We start from the raw sequence: 17844 nt of genomic DNA on the forward strand, positions 1-17844 counted from the left end.
GCAGCATCAGGCCAGAGGATTGTTGCCAAGCGGGGCAAGTGAACTGGGAGGCCGCCGAGTGGCCGTGGTCCCGCCAGCGCCGCCTGGCACGTCAGTGTCTTCTGTTTGGGCATGTACGTGAGGCCAGTGACGGGGAAGAAGGAGCAAAGGTATGTGGCAAGTGGTAGGTGCAACTGTGAGGTCAGCGTGAGGGGTGGTTTCAGGCTGGGCGTGCGCTCTCGTGTGTCTGCGCTCGTGTGTACACGTGTGTGTTCGTGCACACACACTCCCATGCACACGATGGGGCCAATGAGCAGCTGAGGGACGGGGTCAGCAGGAATGAGCAGAGTCATCCCCGTGGAAACACGACTCCCCGGGAGGGAGCAGCTGGGCAGCCAGGCAGGGGGCGTGGCCAGCTCTGCCCAATGGCTCCGGCCACTCCCTGGGCCGCCCTCCCCACCTGTTGACCAAGTCTGAGGAAATGCCTGCACTGGCCAGGGCAGGGGCACTGCTCAGGCTTCTGGGCCCGCTGTGACAGGGCTACCCTCCGGTGTAGCCCTGGGTGTCTCTGGGGGCTCTGTCTGAGGCCCTCTGGTGGAGGGGTGGTTCCGGGGCATCTGTCCGTGCAGGCCTAGTGATGGCTGTGTGTGTGACCAGGCTGCTGTGGTGTCCCTGTGCCTGCCTGCTGATGCGGGTCATTCCCCAGGGCCTTTGCAATAAGTGACCTACCACCTTGCTGCGCAGCTCTCACAGGCCTCTGCAGCTCCTGGTGGGGACCCTTCTATCAGCCCAGTTCATACAGGGACCACCAGCCAAAAGCAGTCCCTGGGAGCTCTAGCCCTGCCCCCACCATTGAAACTGTCCGTCTCCTTGTCTCCAGGACCTTTCCTGTGTGTCCTTCTCTTCCACGTTAGCATCCTCAGGCTCTCCTGACATGACCCCACACACACACACCCTGCATTTTCCCACTCCAGCTCCCCCTGCCTGCCCATGGATTAGGTCCCATGGGTCCTGGGGGAGGGAGCTGGTGGGATCCTTGGCAGTGCCCGGGAACCTTCCTTCTTCCCTCTCCCCGACCAACATCACACCTCCCCAAAGCTCAGGACAGGGCACTCCACATTCCCACATCTTCCTTTTCTCTTCCCTCCAGGCCAGATACGGTGAGTACAGGCAGGTGTACCATATTCTCCTTTCTCATGCCCCTGGCAGACATCACTAATCAATCACAGCAGTCTTTTTGCACTGAGTCTGGCTGCAATCTTGAGTCTTTGCCCGCATCTCCAATGCAGCCAACAGCAGCTGATCCAAGTCAGCCCTCAAGGTGTAATCCGTTTGCCATTCCTGCGTTAGGCTGACCCCCTCAGGCCCCTCACCTCGGCCCATCCTCAATCCACCCTCACGTTTCACATCTGATTCCTTTCTGCCTCACTGCTGGATAGAGGTCACATGGGCGTAGCCAGCTGTGGTTTTTCTCTGTCCCCATAGGCTGAAGCCACACAGTCCCCAGAACTTGGGACCAGGAGGCGGTTGAAGGCGCTGGGGCATTGGCCCCAAGTCTCGAAGGCGGAAGAGGATCTGGTCGGTTTGCTGTCAGTGCAGAGTGCAGCCAAGCCCTTGCTGGGGAGAGTGCGGTGCGGGGCTTGGGGGTGATGCTCTTGTGTCCAGCACCTGTGCAGCAGCACCTGGGCCCGGCAGGCACATCTCCCAGCCCCAGAAGGGCCTGCACGCCGACCTCCCCGCCCTGGCCCCTGGTCAGGCAGGAGGTGAGTAGCGGACAGCAGGTCCAGGGCGGGGTGGCCGCCCAGCACCCCGGGGGCTGCACGCTGCAGCCGTCCCAGCTGCCTGCTGCCCTGCTGGCCCCTGAGCCCAGGATGCGAGGATGGCCACCTCATCTCTGCCCACGGTGGTGCCTCTGGGCCCTGAGAGCCTGCGCCCCTTCACCCGGGAGTCCCAGGCAGCCATAGAACGGCGGGTGATGGAGGAGGAGGCCCGGCAGCAGCGGAACAAGCAGATGGAGATCGAGGAGCTCGAACAGAAGCCGTGCAGTGACCTGGAGGCTGGCAAGAGCCTGCCCCTCATCTATGGGGACCCCCCGCCGGAGGTCATTGGCATCCCCCTGGAGGAGCTAGATCCCTACTACAGCGACAAGAAGGTCCGGGCCTGGGAGGCTTCCCTCCACCCGTCTGTCCACTGTCAAGCTGTCTGCCTGTCCCAGGCCTCACAGCTCTCTCCCCGCCGCAGACCTTCATCGTGCTCAACAAGGGCAAGGCCATCTTCCGCTTCTCCGCCACCCCTGCTCTCTACGTGCTGAGCCCCTTCAGCACCCTCAGACGCTACGCCATCAAGGTGCTCATCCACTCATATCCTGCCCGAGTGGGGCGAGCGCAGGGGCGGGGAGAGGCAGGGAGGGCTCGGGGGTGGGCAGGAGGCCCTCCTTCCACCTCCCCTCCCACCTGCTCCCTCACTTTCCTTGACTCTCCCCCCAACGCTGTTCAGCATGTTCATCATGATCACCATCTTGACCAACTGCGTGTTCATGACCATGAGCGACCCGCCTTCCTGGTCTAAGCATGTGGAGTAAGTCTCCCCCTCCCCCGGTCCCCCGGTCCCAGGTGTCTGCCGGTCCCAGGTGTGCACTCTGAGGATGCCCAGAGTGAGACTGCTCTTGTCTTCCAGGGAGACAAACGCTGTCACTGCCACCCCCATCAACAAACACCTTAAGTCCCCGGAATGGCACACACTGTCACCCAATGTCCTCAGCCCCTGGGTGGCACATGTCACTTCTGTGCCCTCCTTCCCAGGAGGTCCATCACTGCCACCCACACCCCGGCCCCGGCGTGACATGGCTGGCCCTGGCCGGCCCTCTCCCCGCCAGGTACACCTTCACAGGGATCTACACCTTTGAGTCCCTCATCAAGATCCTGGCCCGCGGCTTCTGCATCGAAGACTTCACATTCCTCCGGGACCCCTGGAACTGGCTGGACTTCAGCGTCATCATGATGGCGTGAGCAGGGCCCCGAGGGCGTCCTGAGGCTGGGGAGGGGAGGGGGCCAGGCCTCAGAGGGTGGACCGCAGGGCTGTGGGTCCAGATAGCGGGCTGCACAGTTTTAGGAGCTGCCGTTCCCGGGGTCTGGCTGGGAGTCTGTCCCGGTGCCCCTACACATAGCACATATGACCACACACAGCAGCCCCGAGCCCTAGTCCCATGGGTCCCCACCCGGGAGAGCTGGGCTACCCTTGCTAACCCCACTCCTCAGCAAAGCTGCTGCACTGTCTTCCCCAACTCTCGGGCCCCGACAGGAAACTTGCTGTGCCTGACCTGTCCCCCCGCAACTCCACGGTAACCCCAACTACGAGGATTCCTTGGGAATCCTCCTTCTGGGCCTGGAGAACCTGTGACTTCTGCCCTACCGCCCACCCCCGGCTCTGACACAGCCCTCGCCCCAACCTCCCCACCCAGGTACCTGACGGAGTTTGTGGACTTGGGCAACATCTCAGCCCTGAGAACCTTCCGGGTGCTGCGGGCCCTGAAAACCATCACAGTCATCCCAGGTACTGGGGAGGAGCAAGGACCCTCTGCCCAGGCCATCAGGCCTCCCCCCTCACCCAGGCCTGGAACCAGGCACTCAAGTTCTGTGACTCAGGGTCACAACCCTCCCAGGTGGTGTAGGACCCACACCAAAGCCTGGACACAGAGGGGCCCAGGTGGGAGGATGAGTTTTAAGAGGCAGCATAGCAAGGTGGTTAGAGCACAGATTCTGGAGCCAGACTGCCTGGGTTCAATTCCCACCTCCACCACTTCCTAACTTTGACCTTGGGTAAGTGGCTTCCCTGTCTGCCTCAATTTCCATATCTGTGAAATGTGGATAATAACAGTACCACTCATCCGGTTGTTATGAGAATTCAAAGCCTTGATAGCAATAAGGTGCTTAGAACAATGCCTGACACAGAGTATGTGTATTCAATAAAATAAACAGACTGGGCAGAGCAGAGACCTCCACCTGAGAGAGGCACAGAGAATCAGTGATAGAAAGTCCCAGCCCTGTGGGCTCAATAATGAACACGCCACATACCCACTGAGCCATCAGGCCAGGGCAATTCCAAAGTAATGCAGCAAGAAGCATGAAATAACTAGCATCTGGATCATCCGGACCCTCAAAAAAGCATGTGGAGAAACTGGAGAAGGTTCATTAAAGGAGAGAAAGATGATCTGAAAAGGCATGGAGAACAGACTCTGGGAGGAGGGGAAATTGTGAAGTCATAGTGCTAGAAAATACGTTAGTTCTCCTCTAGTCCAAAGCCCTCGTGAATTGCAGTTGAGGAAGGAGGGACCCCGGGAGGGAAGAGCTTACTGAAGGCCACACGGCACGTTGGCCCCTGAGTCAAGGCCACAGTACCTTCCCTCGGTGCCATGCTTCCAGCATCCTCAGAGCTCAGAGGGCTTTTATAAGGAGGCTGCTGAGCATCTGTTTTCATACCAGGATAAGAAAAAGAAATAAGCTCACACTGAAGCAAGAGACACACTGATTAGGCCCAAGGAAGAAGTTATGGTTCTTCTATAAACGATGGAATCTGAGCCTGGAATTCCATACGATTTGGCTATGCCTTTGACCGTCCAGAGGAGTGGAATGCAATATTGCAAAGTCAGCCTAGAGCTTCTCAGAGTGAACCCTGCTGTTCCTTGGGTGTTAACAGGCACTAAAAGAGAAAGGGGGCTTCCCTGGTGGCGCAGTGGTTGAGAATCCACCTGCCAATGCAGGGGACACGGGTTTGAGCCCTGGTCCGGGAAGATCCCACATGCCGCGGAGCACCTAAGCCCGTGCGCCACAACTACTGAGCCTGCGCGCCTAGAGCCCGTGCTCCGCAACAAGAGAAGCCGCCGCCGTGAGAAGCCCGCAAGCCCGCGCGTAGCAACGAAGACCCAATGGAGCCAAAAATAAATAAATTTATTAAAGAAAAAAAAAGAGAGAGAGAAAGGGTTCTGTGTCAAATAAGGTGAAACGTGGCATTAAAGTTTTTGTTTCTGTAGGACTTTTCCGAGCCCTTGATAGGCTAATCTACACAAGGACCCTCCAAGAGGGCGCTCCAGAGCTCAGCCTTCCCCCAACGTGATTGAACCCCTTCTGTTAAGGGCACAGCTTGCGAGATGAGCGTTCTAAGGAACACCCTTCAGGAGTGCTGACTTAGCGACATGTATTCAGCTCCACTGTGTGGCTGGGTGTCGCTCTCCGAGTTGGGGCAACACACTGTGAAGTCTTCGTAGTCCCTTGTCTAGTGGCTGAGATTCGGTGGCCATGCAAGGCTCCAGATGGAGGTTGTAACCAGAGAAGGATGGGGCTAATTTGGGAAGGCTTCGGGCAAGCAGTGCCCCAAGTAAGTCAGGGCTTGAAGGAGGTGGAGTAGGCAGAGGCTCGCAGGGACTGAGTGGGTGAGTTACCCCCTGCCCTGCCCAGCCCCAGCTCTCACCCTCCCTGTGATCAGGGCTGAAGACCATCGTGGGAGCCCTGATCCAGTCGGTGAAAAAGCTGTCAGATGTGATGATACTCACCGTCTTCTGCCTGAGTGTCTTTGCCCTGGTGGGGCTGCAGCTCTTCATGGGAAACCTGCGGCAGAAGTGTGTGCGCTGGCCCCCGCCCTTCAATGACACCAACACCACGTGGTACGGCAATGACACCTGGGACGGCCAGGAGAGCTGGGCCAGCAACTCTACCTTTGACTGGGATGCCTACATCAATGACGAAGGTAAGGACGGAGGATCGGGGGGCCAGTGGGGTCTTTCCCAGCCCCGATGGCAGCCCTTTGTGAGACAAAGAGCATGGAGAAGACCTGAGTATAAATCCGTCACTTGCCAGCTGGGGTAACCGTTGACAAGTCGCTTCATCTCCCCCTCCCTCAGAATCTTTACCTGTAAGATGGAGACAACAATACCTTTCTCAAAGGGTTTGTGTGACAACAAATGCCAAATTGCTTTGAAAATCCTAAAACTTTGGCTATAAAAAGCAGCAGTGCGTAGTCCCTAACCTACGTACTCCTTGTTCTCCATCACACCACATGCTCGCACCCTGGCAGGGCCACCACCAGGCCCCCGCATCCTATTCACATACCCAGACTTCATAGCCTCACACGCACGAGGCAACATTCTCACAAAGCCACTATTACTTCACACTGTGCCTCCTGGCAGCTGAGAAAATGGTACCCCTTCTTCAACCTGGCATCCTGGATTCTAGCCGCATCCCCCCCCCTTCAGTTGAGGGTCCTGCACAGGCACATGGTAGCCCCATCCACACACATGCATGTCCCCCACCCCGTATCCCTCTGTGCCCCTGCGGCACCCCACACTAGGCACTGAGCTGACAGCAAAATGTATCTACCCAGAGACCTTGGAACTTGGAGCTGCCCTTAAAGGAGAGGGAAGGGGCACCCAGACAGCATCCGTTTGGTGCGTGTGGTCCACACAGATGTGTCCACAGGTGCACGGTGGGTACTGTGCCCACAGTGTCCATGTGGTGACATGTTTCCTTTGTGGCCTCTGACTCCCAAAGGGAACTTCTATTTCCTGGAAGGCTCCAATGACGCCCTGCTCTGTGGGAACAGCAGCGATGCTGGGTGAGTGACATTGGTGGGGGGGTGGGGGGGGTGGAGGGCAGATGTCCCAGGGTTCTCAGAAGATGGGGGATGATTAGGGATGAGAACCTGGGGTGGATGGAAACGTAAAGAAAATTCATGGACATGGGGGAACACTTTCCATTTTGGGGGATGCAGACAAGACGGAAGGATAGTTTTCTCTTGGGATCCCCCCATCTATCTCCCGGCTGGAGCTCTCCTTTCTCCCTAAAGCCAGCCCCCATCCTATCCCCAGGCGCTGCCCTGAGGGTTACGAGTGCATCAAGGCCGGGCGGAACCCCAACTATGGCTACACCAGCTATGACACCTTCAGCTGGGCCTTCCTGGCTCTCTTCCGCCTCATGACACAGGACTATTGGGAGAACCTCTTCCAGCTGGTACAGCGGCCCCCGGCCCTGCCCCTCAGCCCCATGGCTACCTCCCTCCATCTCCACAGCCTCCTCCGGGCTTGGTGGGGCCCCTAACAAGTCTGTCCCCTCCGTGGTACCCCCTAAATGCCCCTACATACGGGTTATCAGAGCCCTCTGACACTAGGTGCCTGCCCAGATCTGAGCCTCAGCCCTTTCTTCCTTTTTCTCATTTGCCTTAAGAGCTGAGATCTGAGCCGGGCACAGACTCCCAGGCCTCACAGTAACCAGTAGGGCAGCTTGGACTCCAACTCTGCCCAGACACAATTATTTGCCTTCCACTGTTTGCAGGTGGGCAGGTTGGGTCTGGAGCAACAGTGCCTGCTGGTTCCTGGTGATGTTTCTAACATGATGATGTTAATAATAATATTTAGTAGTAATAATAATAATAGCTACTATTTGCTGAGCTCTTACTAGATGCCAGGCGCTATGGGAAAGCTAGGATTCAAGCTGATCCCAAAGCCCATGTTCCCCAATTTTTATCCTGGTTCTCTGATCTCAAGATGTCTGGCTGAGGTCCTCTGGGCTTTCTGAGCCAGGAGACCAGGAAGGTCTGGGTCCTGAGTATATATTTTGAAGCACCCCAGAATGTGGCTTAGCCTGCCAAGGGTGGCTATACCTTGCCTCAAAAGCCCTCAAACTGCCGGGCTCTGTGAAGGACCCTCTCTGTTTACCTATCTGGGCGATGGATGTATGGAGATGGGTGTGGGTGAAAGCAGGGGAGTGCCATGTGACGCTCTCTCTCCCTCCCCCGCTCCCAGACCCTTCGGGCAGCCGGCAAGACCTACATGATCTTCTTTGTGGTCATCATTTTCCTGGGCTCCTTCTACCTCATCAACCTGATCCTGGCGGTGGTGGCCATGGCATACGCTGAGCAGAACGAGGCCACCTTGGCCGAGAATCAGGAGAAAGAAGAAGAGTTTCAGCAGATGCTGGAGAAATTCAAAAAGCAGCAGGAAGAGGTGGGGAAGGTCTGGACTCAGGGAGAGGAGGCCGAGGACCCAGGGATCTCCCTGCCCCTCAGCCTGGGTGCTCCTGGGCAGGCTGAGGGGGGCCGGGGGAGGCATGGGGTAGGGCCTGCGAGGCAGAGGACGGGGAACAGAAGGCCCAGGCTGGAGCTTTGGTGGGGTGGGAGGCATGCAAGCAGTAGAAAGAGTATTTCTCAGCTCAGCGCCTCAGTTTCCCCATATATAACAAGGAATCTGGAGTAGTTAAACCTGACGTAGCCTTCCAGCTCAAATTCCTATGGTTTTATGATTCCTTATGGGCAGTGTACGGGTCCAGGCTGAGGGAGAGGTGGGTCCTGATGAGGCCCCAGGGAGCAGCTGTACATTTACCCATCGTCTCATGAAGTGCAGGGTCAGTCAAGGCTTCAGAGAGTGAAGGGTCTTCAGGATGTGTCACTTTGGTCCCTACCCTGTCACCCCACCACCACCGAGGTTGCTGCCCCTGCCCACAGTAAGCTGGGTGCAGGCCAAAAAGAGGGGCCCCCAGCCTGAAAGACTCAGGAAGAAGCTCTGAGCGTCCATTAGTCCATCCCCATGGCTCAGCAATGGACTTTATGTCCATCACCCTTGCTGGTCCACAGGCCAAGGCCGCTCAGGCGCTGGAAGGTAGGGAGGCAGACGAGGACCCAGCCCACGGCAAAGACTGCAACGGCAGCCTGGACACATCGGCGGGGGAGAAGGGGCCTCCAAGACCCAGCTGCAGCGCAGACAGCGGCATCTCAGATGCTATGGAAGGTGAGTGCCTGGCATCCCCATACCCACCCTGCTCTGCCTGTCCTGCCCATCAGGCCACTTGGGCTCCCGGGGTGGGGGCCGGGAGGGCCTGGCTGGGCCCAGCTTCAGGACAGTAACTTAATATTGGCATCGAAGAAATGGCTGTGATAAATATAGTCCTGGCTTACCCTGGCCCAATTCTGGCTGCAAGGCCAGGCTGTGGCGGGAACTGGGGGCTTCCGGGAGGCCTTGGGGGCTGCCAAGGCAATGGGGAAGGACAGGATAATAATACGAACCAGGAAGGCCCAATGTTCCGGAAACTGGAGATCCTGTTCCTCAAATATCTTGTCGGTAAGTTAAACATCAAAGGTCCCTCTGCCCAGATAGAGTCACAGACTCCCCCAAATCCCTGTGCTGCCCCCCAGGCCTCAGTGGGACACTAGGATTAGGTAACGAGGAGAGGGTGGATAGACATACAGACGGATGGGTGAATGGATGGATGGTTGGGTGGGTGGACTGAAAGATTAATGAATGGGAAGAGACATGGGTGTGTGGATGGATGAGAGGGAGGGAGGAGGAGGAAAGGGGGAAGCAAGGGAGGGAGATGCAAGGAAATCTGACATAGAAGGGAGCGGGCCCCTCCCCAGGGGTCTCGCCTTGGGCCAGGAAGGACTTGGAGGACTTTGCAAACCTCTAGAGGGCCCCATCCCAGCTGACCTTGCATGACGGGCATCCAGGTGTCTGTGTGCCCTGCCAGAGGATGCCCCAGGGAACGCTGGGCAGGGCTGGCCGAGGAGGTCACTCAACGCCGTCCTTGCTGGTACTGTGCTGGGACGTTTGGGGCCTCAGACACAGTTTGGGGCACCTGCAGTAGCACCCGGGTTGGGGGTAGGGGTGTAGAATCTGCAGCCTGGTTTACTAATTCTTGGGTGGGGGTGCGGCTCAGCCGCCCCCAAACTCTGGGGTGTCCCAATCACGCACTCAAACCCAGGTGTCTATGGGGTTGCCCTGGGAGTCCTCTTTCCTCATCTATGACGTGGGGGCACTAATATACTTACCTCATCCATTTCCGGTGGTAATTAAATGAGAGCACGCCCAGGCTGAGAACCCCCATGGGCAGCAGAGGCCTGGAAGACCAGGAGGAGAAGCAGCGTCACCCAGGGGCCTTATGGAGCCCCAGGGGTTTAGAGCTGGAGTGGCAAGAACAGGGGATGTTTCCAGAAAGCTACCCTGGTGGGAAAGGAAGGACTGGCTGGGGACAGTCTGGAGGGGCCGGCATACTGGCAGTGAGAGGGAGAGCCCTCGGGGGGAACCATGGTTTGCTCCTGAGTGGTGCTGGCCAGCAGCAGGTGGAACTGGGACCCAACCCCCTGCAGTGGCCTCCCGCCTCTCCCTGGGGGCCCTCGGGCCCCTCCCCAGCCGAGATCGCAGCCCTGGGCCATAGGCAGAGGATGGGAGTCACCCCATCGCGTTGGGGGGTGGGGAGCTCCAGGAAGGCGGAGCTGAAGTAGAACACTGGGAGAGAGGAGCTAGGTAGGGGTAAGGCTGCTGAGGGTGTGGCTTTTTGAGGGTCAGCTAAGGGACAGCGTGTTGGGGGGCGGGGACTGAGGGGTGGGGCCATGTGGGCGGTGTCTAGAGGGATGGATCTTGAGGGTGACCCACTGAGAGGCGGGGCTTGGAGTAGGCCTCCCTGAGGGGGCGGGGCTTGAGGTGTGATGCTCCAGGGGGCGGGGCTTGGAAGGTGGGACCAAAGACCTAGGTGGAGGAAGGAGCACGTGAGGGGGGATCCTCATCAGGTATCTGTTTCCACCCTACTCCCAGAGCTGGAAGAGGCCCACCAGAAGTGCCCACCATGGTGGTACAAGTGTTCCCAGAAAGTGCTCATATGGAACTGCTGCACCCCGTGGATGAAGTTCAAGAACATCGTCCACTTGATCGTCATGGACCCCTTCGTGGACCTGGGCATCACCATCTGCATTGTGCTCAACACCCTCTTCATGGCCATGGAGCATTACCCCATGACGGAGCAATTTGACAGAGTGCTCAACGTGGGCAACCTGGTAGGCAGCGGACGAGGGAGAGGCTGTCCTTCCTGTGCAGGACAGGAGAGGGGCCACAGGGCCCGACGGGCTGTGTGGAAATATGGGTCGCGATTAGGGGGCATAAGGGGACAGGCTGGGGTTATTTTCCCAGCATATGGGTATATGGGGGCATGAGTTGATGTACCAGGGATGTGCATGGGGTGATCCATGGGACGTGGCATTTGGGTTTCAGGGTGCTTGGGGGCAGATAGAATAGGGATGAGGTGCTTGACCTCTTATGATCAGGATTTCAGGGGCTTTGGGGTCCAGGCCATGCCCTGGAGGCAGAGATGGGGGAGTGAGAGCATAGAGGTATGGGGGTGGCTGGATGGCAAGTCTCTCCACTTTCAGAGGTTGTTGTGGGCCTAGGAGGGACAAAGGGACCTGGAAGTGGGGGCATAGAGCCATGGGCACCCAGGCTCAAGAGGCCCCCGCTCACCCTGGAGGCCCCAGGGCATAGGCCCCCAGCCCTGAGCCCCCTGCCCGCTGCCATTTCTCCGGCATGGCCGGGCCAGCTCCCTCTCCAGCCCTTTCTGCTCTGCTATTGTTGACACACACTGATCCGCCTGCTTATCCCTGCCCATTAGGAGCATTATCACCTCGTTGCCAGCCCCTGTGGAGCCTGACAAAGGGAAAAAGCTGCCTCCTCCTCCAGTCCAGCCCCACCCTCCCCAATTGCCTTTGCAATCTTTCCAGCATGGCGAATGGGCAAGATGCTCCCCCTCTCCTGAGGCGTGGGGAGCCCAGGAAGAGTCAGATTTGGGGCCTGGGGCAGGACGAGGACTGGGTGGGTGGCACAGGAATCAGTCCCTGGACTCCCCAGCCCACGAGGCAGGCACGTCCACCCCACGGAGATACCCGAGGCGGCCATGGCCAGGCCGGGCTGGAGGAGCAAGGGTGTGCTCTGGACCCGCGGTGCAGCTGCTGGGGTGTGTGTGATGGGCCCGGCCCGCCGCCTGCCCACCCCCTGCCCACACTCTGCTGCAGTCTGGGCACCTGCTACGGGCAGGGACAGCTCCTGGGCGGGGCTCAGCATGTGCCCGGGCAGGCTGTGGACCCGGGGCAGCTGGTGCCCGGCAGGAGGGGGACTGTGCCCAGGGAGCTTTTAGAGGTTCTGCAGCTCTCAGACAAGTCCAGGGCTCTGGGGGCTCAGCTCTGGCTTCTCACTGATCCTCTGCTTCATCCTCTTTGGGGCCCTGCCTTAGACTTCCAAAGCCACCAAGATTTTCTGGGTCCTGGGACCCCAGCCAACCAGGGTAGAGAGGCTGTAGGGTGTAGGGACAGGAGACCGGACTAAGCACCCCAAGACCTGGCTTGAGACGTGCTTCTAGGTGGGCGGTGTGACCGACAGCTTGCTGCTGGCCTCTCTGAGCCTCAGTTTCTCATTTCTGGGATGAGCGCGATCATTCCTCCCAACCTCACAGAGGCTGGGATACCGATAAGGTCATAATGTGAACGACAGCATGCTCTATGAGTGTTGAATATTATTATGATTGGGCTGAGGCCCCAGGAAGTCACGTAACAGGCCAACAGTCACAAGGCCAGGAATGGACGGGCCCCGGTGTCTGAGTGGTTCCCACTCTGCCCTGTGGCATGGTCGTTCCGCTCCTCACTCACTCACATACACACATCTGTGGGCCATGGGTACCACTGCTTGCGCCCCCAGGGCTCTGTCACCCTCCCCTGGAGGTGGGAGTGGGGTTGGGGACTCCCGAGGTCCTGTGCCCCTGAGGCTCTGTGACGGGGGCTGCACCCCACCCTGCAGGTCTTCACGGGCATCTTCACAGCAGAGATGGTGCTGAAGCTCATCGCCATGGACCCCTATGAGTACTTCCAGCAGGGCTGGAACATCTTCGACAGTATCATCGTCACCCTCAGCCTGGTGGAGCTGGGCCTGGCCAATGTGCAGGGGCTGTCGGTGCTCCGCTCCTTCCGTCTGGTGCGTGAGGCCCTGGCGCCCCGGGCTGGGGAAGGGTGTGGTGAGGATGCCTGGGGGCAAGGAGGAGAAGCCTCCAAGAAGCCAGAGGGCTGGAAGTAAAGCCCCCTCTGCCCTTTGGTCACCGAGCACTCTTAGAACCTTTCTTACTGGAAAAAAGGAGAAAGGTGCCCTCCCCCTTATCACACAGAGCTGCTGGGGGACCGAAATGACAGCCCAGGAGCTGACATTTGGGCTTGACTCCTAAGTGACCTTGGGTGGCAGTGGGGTGGGGACTTCAACCCATATTGCAGAGCTGGAAGCTGAGGCTCCGGAAGTGCATCGGTAGTGGAATTGGGACTCCGACTTAGCATCCTTTCCACTACCCCCTAGGGACCTCTCATGCATCCACAGAAGTATAGAGAAGGTGAGCTACACCTCCGTGTACCTTTCACCCAGCTCCAACAGCTGTCAACATTCTACAGTTCTTGTTTTATCTGTCCCCCCAATTTTTCTGTGGGGAGCATCTTAAAGCAAATCCCAAGATTTCATTTCACTTGCAAATACTTTAGCCTGTATGTTTAAGAGATAAGGACTCTTTCTTTTGATCACTCAAAGAGGATTAGGTGGTAGGATGTGAGCATTCCCATTTCATAGAGAGGTAAACTGAGGCCTTGCATCCCTCAGTGGGTGGGAGCTGAGCTGTTCAAAAGAGTTCTTTCTGGGAATTCCCTGGTGGTCCAGTGGTTAGGACTCTACACTCTCGCTGCGGAGGGCCTGGGTTCAGTCCCTGGTCAGGGAACCGCTCTTTCTCCTCCAAGGATGGGGCTCTCTTGGGGCTGGGCCAGGGGTCCCCGGGTCTCACCGGCCCCTGCCCTCCCCCTGCCTGGCAGCTGCGGGTCTTCAAGCTGGCCAAGTCGTGGCCAACGCTGAACATGCTCATCAAGATCATCGGCAACTCGGTGGGGGCGCTGGGCAACCTGACGCTGGTGCTGGCCATCATCGTGTTCATCTTCGCCGTGGTGGGCATGCAGCTGTTCGGCAAGAGCTACAAGGAGTGCGTGTGCAAGATCGCCGCGGACTGCAACCTGCCCCGCTGGCACATGTACGACTTCTTCCACTCCTTCCTCATCGTCTTCCGCATCCTGTGCGGGGAGTGGATCGAGACCATGTGGGACTGCATGGAGGTGGCCGGCCAGGCCATGTGCCTCACCGTCTTCCTCATGGTCATGGTCATCGGCAACCTGGTGGTGAGTGAGGTCGGCTGGGTGGCTTCCCCACCCTCGCCCAGGACATCCAAGTGTCCAACGTGTGTCCATGCCTTTACTTCCTTTAAATCAGGCTGTCGCTGAAGGGCCCTTTTCCCAGGAGGTTACACTGTGTGACACCGCCGATGCTTGTTTTCTACCTAACCCCAGTCCCAAATGGCAGTTTTGTATGGTTTAACTCAGTGGCTCTCAAATTTTAACCTGCTTAGGAATCACCTGGGAGTTTCTCAAAACCTAGATTCCTGGCCCCATGCCCCAGAGTCAGATGCAGCAGCTCTGAGCCGTGGCCCAAGAACCGGCATTTCTAATGAGCTCTGGGTGATGTCACTGCCTCTGGTACAGGGACCACACTGCGAGTAGTACTGTTGAGACCTAGTGTTTTGGGTAAAGTAACATGATAACTGGAGTCAGACTGACCCATGTTGCAGTCCCGGCTCCTCCGCTGTCTATGTGACCTTGAACGAACCACTGCTCTCTGGTTGGCTGAGTTCTCTAACTTCACGTGGAAGAAAAATGGTAGGCCCCTCAGGGGGTGGCCGGGAGGATTGACTGTGACCGAAGAAGGCACAGCGTGGGGTTGGTACCAGGAACTCCTGGCCCTTTTGTCCTCCTACCCTCTCACCCTCTGTTCCCAGGAACTAGGCCATGGGCACTGGGAGGATCTGGAGATGGCATGGGCTGCATCCATCCTGCCACTCTCTGTATGCGGGGCTGGTGCAGGGAAGGAGGTGCAGGGGCCCATGAGAAACGGGGTGTGAGGCCATGGCCCAGCTAACCAGAATTTCTGTGGCTGGGGCCGGGGGAGGCATCTCCCCTCACCCTGCCAACTCTGCTCCTCCCCTTCTTGGGGTGGGGTCACTCCTGCGAGGAGAGCTGTGCCCGGCTGCCCCCTGTGGTGGCCAACGCTGCCCTGGGCAACAGGGGGTGGGAAGACGCACGTCCCATGTTCCGCAAAGGCCTGTGGAATCCTTGAGCTGCTGGGTCAGCGCTTCTCAGATACGGCTGAGCTCCGGCTGGGGGCAGGGACGGACTGGCGGTGGGGGATGTCACCTTGACTGAAGAGGGGACGGTGGGAGGGGGTCCCAAGCCCCCAGGGACAGCCAGACAGCAGAACCCAGGCTGGTGGCTCCTGGGAGGGGGGTCTTAGGGAGTGGGGAAAGTGAGAGAAGATGGAGAGTGAGGGCAGATGTCCCAGCAGAACTTTGGGGCAGGATTCGGGATGGGTGCGTGGGAGCAGGCTCTCAGTAGAAGTTTGTGAGGGCAAGTTTAAGGGCCTGGAGGTGACTAAAAGGGTCTGCAGGGGGTTTCTGTCTGTGTGTGTGTAAACTCAAAAACATTTCAGGCCCCTACTTTGCCATCTGATGACTGGGAAACCTTGAGCAAGTTATTTCTCTCTGGCCTCAGTTTTTCTCATCTGGAAAATGGGGATGATGGGAGTGGTGACCTACTCCACTGGGTGGTCGTAAGGATTACATGACACATGTCAAGTGCTTAGCAAAGCACTTGGCCCAAGAGGCCAGGGGAGTCCAAATGTTACAGGCGTCGGGGGAGCAGTGGCGGATACAGTACCTATCACCAACCAGCTTCACACTCCTGGTGTTGGGCTCTGCCACGTGCCGGTTCCTGTGCCAGGGGCTTTACGTGTATTATCCCTAATGCTCTTGACGACCCTGCACGGCAGGTAATGTTGGCTCTGTGCATCCAGGAGGCACAGCCCAGAACCACACAGCTAGTGTGAAACGGAGCCTGGACTAGAACCTGGGTCTGTGTAACTCCAATGGCAATAGCGTCAATACCAGCAGCAATGGTACATGATGAGGTTAGCATCAGCAGTACCAGCGATGACAGCTTGATGTCTACTCATGGTTATTCAGCATTCTGAGCACTTTCCTGGTATTGATCTCTTAATGCTCACCACCCCCTATGAGGGCCGTGCTGTTTTATCGAGCAAAGTCTCAGGGAGGTTGATTAGTAACCTGTGCAGGATTTGAACCCAAGCAGTCTTGCCCCAGAGTCTGGAACCACTGCACTGCACTGCCTCTGTGTGTGTGCCACCCGCACCCTCCCGTCACACACACATGCACACGCGTGCACACACACACAGACACACACACCTACCCACCCTGATGCCCTTCTCCGGCCCAGCTCTGTGGCTCTCCCACTTTGCTCAGAGGAAGCGGAGTGACCAAGGGGGGCGGCACTGGCAGCTCCTTGGGCACTGTCCCTGCCCACCACCCTCCCAGGCCTCATGGAAGCAAGTGTCTGCCACAGGGCACCGGAGCACCCCACCAGGGTGTGTGGGGACCCAGGTCCCCTGCGTCCATGGCACCTCGGGGCTACTGTGAAGAAGAGGAAATGACCAGGGCATGGGGAACCCACCCCTCAGAGCCCCCCAGGGGAACTTGCTGTCAGTCCCCCTTCCCTCCAACCCACCCCCCATGCCTGGCCCGAGGCAGCTATTTCTGTCCCAGGCAGGAGCCGTGTGCAAACCGTGCTGACCCAGAGAGCAGCTAATTCCCATCTCAGATGTGTTTCTGGCAACTGGACACCTCCCGCCAAAGAGGGAAAGAAAAACCAGTAAATTTTGGTGGGGGGCAAAGGCAGAAAAGTAGCTAGAAGGCATGGCAGTGGAGACAAATACCCCCAGCACATTCTCCCAGAGAGAAGATATACAATATACTATATATATATATATATTTTTTAAGACCACATTTTAAAAAAATTTTTATTTATTTTTATTTTTGGCTGTGTTGGGTCTTGGTTGCTGTGTGCAGGCTTTCTCTGGTTGCGGCGAGCAGGAGCTACTTTTCATTGCGGTGCGTGGGCTTCTCATTGCAGTGACTTCTCTTGTTGTGGAGCACGGGCTCTAGGCGCGTGGGCTTTGGTAGTTGTGACTCGTGGGCTCTAGAGCGCAGGCTCGGTAGTTGCGGCGCACGGACTTAGTTGCTCCACGGCATGTGGGATCTTCCCAGGCCAGGGCTCTAAACCGTGTCCCCTGCATTGACAGGCAGATTCTTAACCACTGTGCCACCAGGGATGCCTCTCTCTCTCTCTCTCTCTCTCTCTCTCTCTCTCTCTCTCTATATATATATATATATATATATTTATATATATATATATTTTTTTGTGTGGTACGCGGGCATCTCACCGCTGTGGCCTCTCCCGTTGCGGAGCACAGGCTCCAGACGCGCAGGCCCAGCAGCCACGGCCCACGGGCCCAGCCGCTCTGCAGCATGTGGGATCTTCCCGGACCGGGGCACGAACCCGCGCCCCTGCATCGGCAGGCGGACTCCCAACCACTGCGCCACCAGGGAAGTCCCTATATTTTAAAGATATTATGCCAACATGATAGTTAAGACAATGACAAAAAGACTTTGGAGGACACTGGTGAAGGCCAGACAGTGAGATGCATGGAGAAGATGGCCAAGGGTGGGAGATTCACATTACAGTCCTCCCTTGGTATCTCAGGGGATCGGTTCCAGGACACCCTGCAGATTCCAAAGTCTGAGGATACTCAAGTCCTGTAGTAAATGGCGTAGTACAGTCGGCCCTACTTCCTCATGTCCACTCATACAGCCCCACCCTGAGACCCCCAGAGTAATACCTGCCTCTGGTTGACAGGAGACAGGACCCCCACCCCAGCCAGGCTGTACCTTCCTCCTCACTGCCCTGGGGTGGGAGTAAGCTGGTGGAAGTCAGGGCCACTGCATTGGGTAGCCTCTGGGGTATCCATTCACACTGTAGTCCAAATAAATGATGTCCTCTAAAGTTGTACAAGGATTGGAAACCGGGGTTCTAGTTCTGACTGTGCTGTTTGTCCTCAGGCAAGTCACTCCACCTCTCTGGGAC

General features: G+C 57.6%; 1 protein-coding gene across 2 annotated transcripts in view; it reads left to right on the forward strand.

Annotated features, from left to right (window-relative positions):
* The window catches only part of SCN4A (sodium voltage-gated channel alpha subunit 4), a 44377-nt gene that overhangs the window by 15341 nt on the left and 11192 nt on the right, over positions 1–17844 (forward strand). The window contains exons 2-14 of one of the 2 annotated variants that reach the window (XM_049702153.1): positions 1465–2131; positions 2221–2338; positions 2466–2556; positions 2855–2983; positions 3440–3531; positions 5461–5721; positions 6522–6585; positions 6839–6980; positions 7772–7972; positions 8599–8752; positions 10553–10791; positions 12578–12751; positions 13621–13977. In XM_049702153.1, coding sequence (XP_049558110.1) covers positions 1859–2131; positions 2221–2338; positions 2466–2556; positions 2855–2983; positions 3440–3531; positions 5461–5721; positions 6522–6585; positions 6839–6980; positions 7772–7972; positions 8599–8752; positions 10553–10791; positions 12578–12751; positions 13621–13977 — 2295 coding nt within the window. In that variant the 5' untranslated portion in view covers positions 1465–1858. Of the gene's footprint in view, positions 1–722; positions 2132–2220; positions 2339–2465; positions 2557–2854; positions 2984–3439; positions 3532–5460; positions 5722–6521; positions 6586–6838; positions 6981–7771; positions 7973–8598; positions 8753–10552; positions 10792–12577; positions 12752–13620; positions 13978–17844 lie in introns of those variants that run through there. The other variant, XM_049702154.1, reaches the window with a different exon arrangement.

The sequence above is a fragment of the Orcinus orca genome, chromosome 19, assembly GCF_937001465.1.
Source record: "Orcinus orca chromosome 19, mOrcOrc1.1, whole genome shotgun sequence".
NCBI classification, from domain to species: domain Eukaryota; kingdom Metazoa; phylum Chordata; class Mammalia; order Artiodactyla; family Delphinidae; genus Orcinus; species Orcinus orca.